Source organism: Trachymyrmex cornetzi, unplaced genomic scaffold, assembly GCF_001594075.2.
Source record: "Trachymyrmex cornetzi isolate Tcor2-1 unplaced genomic scaffold, Tcor1.1 scaffold95, whole genome shotgun sequence".
NCBI lineage: Eukaryota > Metazoa > Arthropoda > Insecta > Hymenoptera > Formicidae > Trachymyrmex > Trachymyrmex cornetzi.
In genome coordinates, this window is record NW_017300300.1 from 37,135 (window position 1) to 42,406 (window position 5,272).

At 30.7% G+C, this 5,272-nt stretch overlaps 1 protein-coding gene across 1 annotated transcript in view; it reads right to left on the minus strand.

Moving 5' to 3' along the window:
* LOC108769801 (Transmembrane O-mannosyltransferase targeting cadherins 4) overlaps positions 1-5,272 on the minus strand; it is a 21,880-nt gene that overhangs the window by 14,219 nt on the left and 2,389 nt on the right. Inside the window, exons 3-7 of the mRNA XM_018521002.1 lie at positions 3,811-3,994; positions 3,021-3,200; positions 2,488-2,945; positions 2,024-2,407; positions 1,800-1,907 (exon numbers count right to left, since the gene is read on the minus strand). Of these exons, the coding sequence (XP_018376504.1) occupies positions 1,800-1,907; positions 2,024-2,407; positions 2,488-2,945; positions 3,021-3,200; positions 3,811-3,994 (1,314 nt within the window). The remainder of the gene's footprint in view (positions 1-1,799; positions 1,908-2,023; positions 2,408-2,487; positions 2,946-3,020; positions 3,201-3,810; positions 3,995-5,272) is intronic.

The following is a 5,272-nucleotide window of genomic DNA, read 5'->3' on the forward strand; positions in this document are numbered from 1 at the left end:
CCACCACTTACCGCTAAAGCCATCTATAGGAAAACGGCGGAAGCAAAGTTGTACTTGTTATTTTAAGTTGTTTTAGTTGTTATTTTAATTGAACATTTTACTATTGTTATAATTTTAACTACATTTTCCTGTGTTTTTAGAAGACTTCGTTTTGATAAGTAAGACGATCATAGTTCGGAACGAGGTTCCGGCAACACATGCCACTCGTGCATGGCCACCGTAGCCATTGCCGCTTGTAATGAACAACCTCTCGCGCGTCTAGCAACCATGATTACTAGGTGGCCATATCTCGCTACGAGCTTAAATTTAATGATAGACCAGGCTTATTAAGGGAGGATTATTATTTTTTGGACGAAAAAAGTCGATTTTTTGAGAATTTTTTTTACCAAAGTATAAAGTCAGTACACTTGAATTCTGGTATATTGTTTTGTGATACTTTAATGGAGTTAAGTTTTTTTTATTTAATTTGACCGTAAATTACGCCCTTTCTCTCTTCTCGAACATTGCGCTACGCGTCGTACTTCAGTCACTGGTTGGCAAAATATTTTCCCTCCAGGTTATGTAAAATGCAAAAACTTGATGGAGTTTTATTTTATATACAGAGTCTTCAAAAAGTCTGGAAATGCTAAAATATCTCGATAACGATCAACTCTAGTGAAACATATATAAAAGTAAAGTTGCAGGACTTTAAAAAATCTACCTAACTGATGATAAAAGGTTGACCTTGGGTGGAGTCTTGCATTAAAAATTCATTTTTACGTAAAAATGAATTTTTAGTGCAAAAATGAAAATAAGAGGAAAATAACCTCTATTGGCCTTGATTTTGACAAATGTTATCCAGAACATGATCCCGAACAACATTTAAAAGGTTTTAGCCCTCGGTCGGATACCTTGTGTAATGCTAATGCTGAAAGTTACTGTAACTTTCATGCCTTATAACTCGAAAAATACTTCATGAAAAATTATTTTATTATAGTGTTTTGGAAAGCTCTCGAGGTGTGCTACAAGAATATGCAATGAAAAATAGGGAGTTCTATTTAAAAAATTCAACTTGACCTTTATATGACCTTGCAGACTCCACCCAAGGTTAACCTCTTATCCTCAGTTAGGTAGATTTTTGAAGTCCTACAACTGCTTTTATATATTTTTCATTAGAGTTGATCGTTTTCGAAATATTTTAACGTTTCCAGACTTTTTGAAGACCCTATATATATATATATATATATAAAAAAATCATCGATTTCGCTCAAAAATTGGCTGAATTTTTTGCAATAAAAATGCAATAAAAAAATATATTATAACGAGTTGTTTTTTTATTTCATTAAACGATAAAGGGATGTTTGCTCAACATGCAGTTCAAAGCGGAAGGTGATCGGTTCATCTTCCGCTTTGAACTGCATTCATTAGTTTCGTAGATATCACACCAACTCAGCTAGTAACTGTCAAGTTTTACAACTAGAAGTGCTTAATAAAAAAAAACTTTATTATAGTATTTTAAAAACGTCTTGACTTTAGCTATAATATGTAATAAAAAATAGCGGTTCCTATTTACAAAATTCATGTTTGACCTTAACTTGGTAATGCCCCATATACAAAATCTGTTATTTCCATTTTGTTTTCTCCAAGAAAACCTACAACTTTTATACAAAAATTTTTTTAAATCTCTTTAGTTTCTGAGATATCTACCTGAAGCGATTTAAATGCTTCATCTTGTATATAAAATCTCATTGTGAGATATAAATGAATTTATAAATCGATGCAACTATTCATCTTAAATAACGATATTTGATCAAACTTACTGTATATTAACAGCTTGTTTAAATAAACTTACAGCCTTCAAAAGCTGCACGTCATCTTTGAGTAAATTACCAAGATTGTTCATAGCTTGAGCATACTTTGGATTTAATCTGTGTGTAGTAAATATAAAGAATATAAATATATAATATGAAATTTCTCTTAGAAGAGATTTTAGAAAAATAAATTTTAAGAGAATTTACAACTTTATATACACTATATACAGTACCGTAAAGCCTCTTGATATTCTAATTTGGCAAGGTCAATGTTTCCTGCATCTGCAGCATTTTTTGCGATATTATAATGCACTTTTGCGTTGAGAGGACATACATCTAATGCTGATTGAAAAAGCAGCTTCTCATTTTTCCATTGAGTACTCCTTATCCAAGAACGTATAAACAATAATACAATGAGCATTGTATATGCTGACAATGACGTTTTAGGCAAAGAAAATCGGGCGGAAAATTTCTGTAAACCGATAACAACCAACAAGCAATATCCCGCCGAAGGAATATACAATACTCTCTCTGCCAAAACAAATCCAACATTGAAGAAGATATTACTAGCTGGCAGAAACGGACAGATCAATATTGTAAGTCCCATAATTACATATCTGTAAAAGTTATGTATTTTACACATGTATCATTCTCAACATATATGTATCTTTTTAATTTTAAAAAGGTTTCAGATTACCTTAAAGTCTTATTTTTATGAGAAATAACCGTGTACATTATTAATGTTCCAAACATGAACCAGAAAATAATGACTACAAAAGTTCTATAGTCATAACTGGTGATCAAAGATATACAACCCATTGACCAATCAAAACAAAGCCATATAGGGCAGATAAGTAACCATATATTCAAGCAATAGATATAGTTATAATTAAGTATACGAAGCAATACGTTATCCATAAAAGATGCCGGATTATCTACTGATTGAAATTTTGGAATTGAAAATCCCATAATACTGAATCTTAGAAGTAAAAGTATTATTGCAATAAAAATAAGTGCAGCAAGCCGTAACAAAATATTTTTATACTTAATACAGTTATTCAAATTTTTATCGACATGTTTAAATGAAAAAAAATTGATTACGTCAATTGGATATATTTTATTCACAATAACTATATCATATATTGCGCAAATACCCTAAAAGATAAAGACAAGTATCCGTTATTGTTATATTTAAAAAATTTAGTTTAAGAATGTAATTTTAATACTTACAATAGCAGTAATACCAGTTTCTTTACACAGCATCGCTGCAGTTATGCAAATAGTAAAACTGAACATAGCAACCCATGCATGTAATATATTTTTTGCGTATATCATATGATTATACAATAAGATCGATAGCCATGTAAACAAACCACATAATAATTCAGCACGTCCGACAATTCCAGATACCTGACGTACGAAGAAATAAATATAATTATATAATGTATTCTGGTATATAAATACAAGATTAACCTGGGAATAGTCATCTAATTTTTTCACATGAACGATTACCTGAATTTTTTTTTACAGTTCACTGTTATTAATTATACATTGTATACTGATTGTTGTATAATTTTTTAGTATTTGAAATCATTATGTATATACAGTTTTATTTAATATTTTCTTAAAAAAGAGAAAAACAGATACAAATTACTTGATCTGTAAACTATCGTAACTATTATAACTGAACTTTAGGCCCTATTTTATAACTCTTAACGACAGTATTAATATCATTACACTGTTGTTGCATAGCTTTTTTAAAACTACTAATACTGCCATGTGTTAAGAACTGGTTTTACCATTTTGGATTAGCTTGATCAGTCGATTAAATATCAACTGTGACTGATCAATTCTTAACGATAATGTTGTGTTTTATATGGATCAAGATGATGAAACCGGCCTTAAGAGTATAGAATAGGGACATTAGTTTATTTTACTGGGATATAAAAATAATTTCAAATTAATATAATTTCCAGGTTAATATATATAATGATAATGATGCATTTATAATTATAATTACAGCCTCTGTATGAATTGGATGAACTGCAAATAAGGCTGCGGCGTAAAATGAAATGTTCTGTCCTTCTGGTCCCAAAAATATATTGTATATAAATAAAGTTAGTAGGCAAATCATACTATGCAATATTATATTTATTATATGGTAGTCCTGCGAAACTAAGTCTTGTCGCAACCAGAATTGTAGTCTACAGAGAAAGAAGAGAAAATTAATTTTTATAGTTTCATGACAAAAAGTATCATTATATATACATACATATAATATGTGTAAATATAAAGTGTTCTAGACTATCCATGCACTCCTTTTAAAATGAAGAGAAATGATTTTTATGAGAAGTATCAAAAATTGTGATAAGTATATCGAGTACACAGTATCAAATGGTGATATATTCAACTTCCGGTTTTGACCGGAAATAAAGTATCCAAGGAAGTTGATTTTTAAAAATGGAACATAGTATTTTTTTATTCTACGCGAAAAAACTTGAAACTTTCGTCTTAAATATTTTCTTCTTGAATGCTTTTATTGACCTTGAAATAATTTTGAAAGTGGAAAAATAAACTTTAACTGCTCTAAGCGTAACCCAAACAGGGAAATATGATAGATATCTGATCTCGTGTTTATATCTCTGTGTATATGCACGCGCACATTTGCATGCATACACACAGAGTACACACATATACACATATACACGTATATGCGTACTTGCATACGTGAATATTTTTGAGTAAAATGTGTACTTGTTTAAGCGAGGTATTCAAAATAAGTGTTACGAAGCATCTACTTTAGAAGTAATTGATTGCTCGAAAAATTTCATCGTCATCTAAGAATCGAATTGTTCCCTTAAACATGTGTACACATTCAGTTATTCAAAAATGCCCATGTGTGTATGTGTGCAAGCATGCAGGTACGTATTCAAACGTGTGTGTGCACATGCACCAGGGTTACTAGAGGTGTGAGGGTACCCGAAATTATGGGTAATTTTTCGAGAGCTTCGGGTTCGGGTCGGGAATTTTTTTCGGGATCGTGTCGGGATTTGTTTCATAGAACAATCGAAATCAAAATTAATGAAATTTTGTCATGGTAAATTGGGTAGCGTGGAAGAAAAAAACAACCATCTTTTCATTTCGGCATAAATAAAGAAATGCAAATTTATTTTTCGGAAAGAATTCTTCGGCGAAATATCGATATAATAGTAAATTGGTGGAAATGCAACTATACGAGATTTCCAATACTGCCAGCAATTGTAAAATAATATATTTTTGCAATTTATATACAGGGTGTTAGTTAAGTATGTTCCCAAACTCAACAGAGCGATTCTTTGGTTTATTTCAAGTAAAAAAGTCCATATAAACATGTGTCCTAAACGACTTAGTTTTCGAAATACAGATGAATGTTCGCAAATGTTTGACAAAACGATAAATTGCGTTGGAGATATCTTCCTGCATAAATATGCCTTGCTTCATGT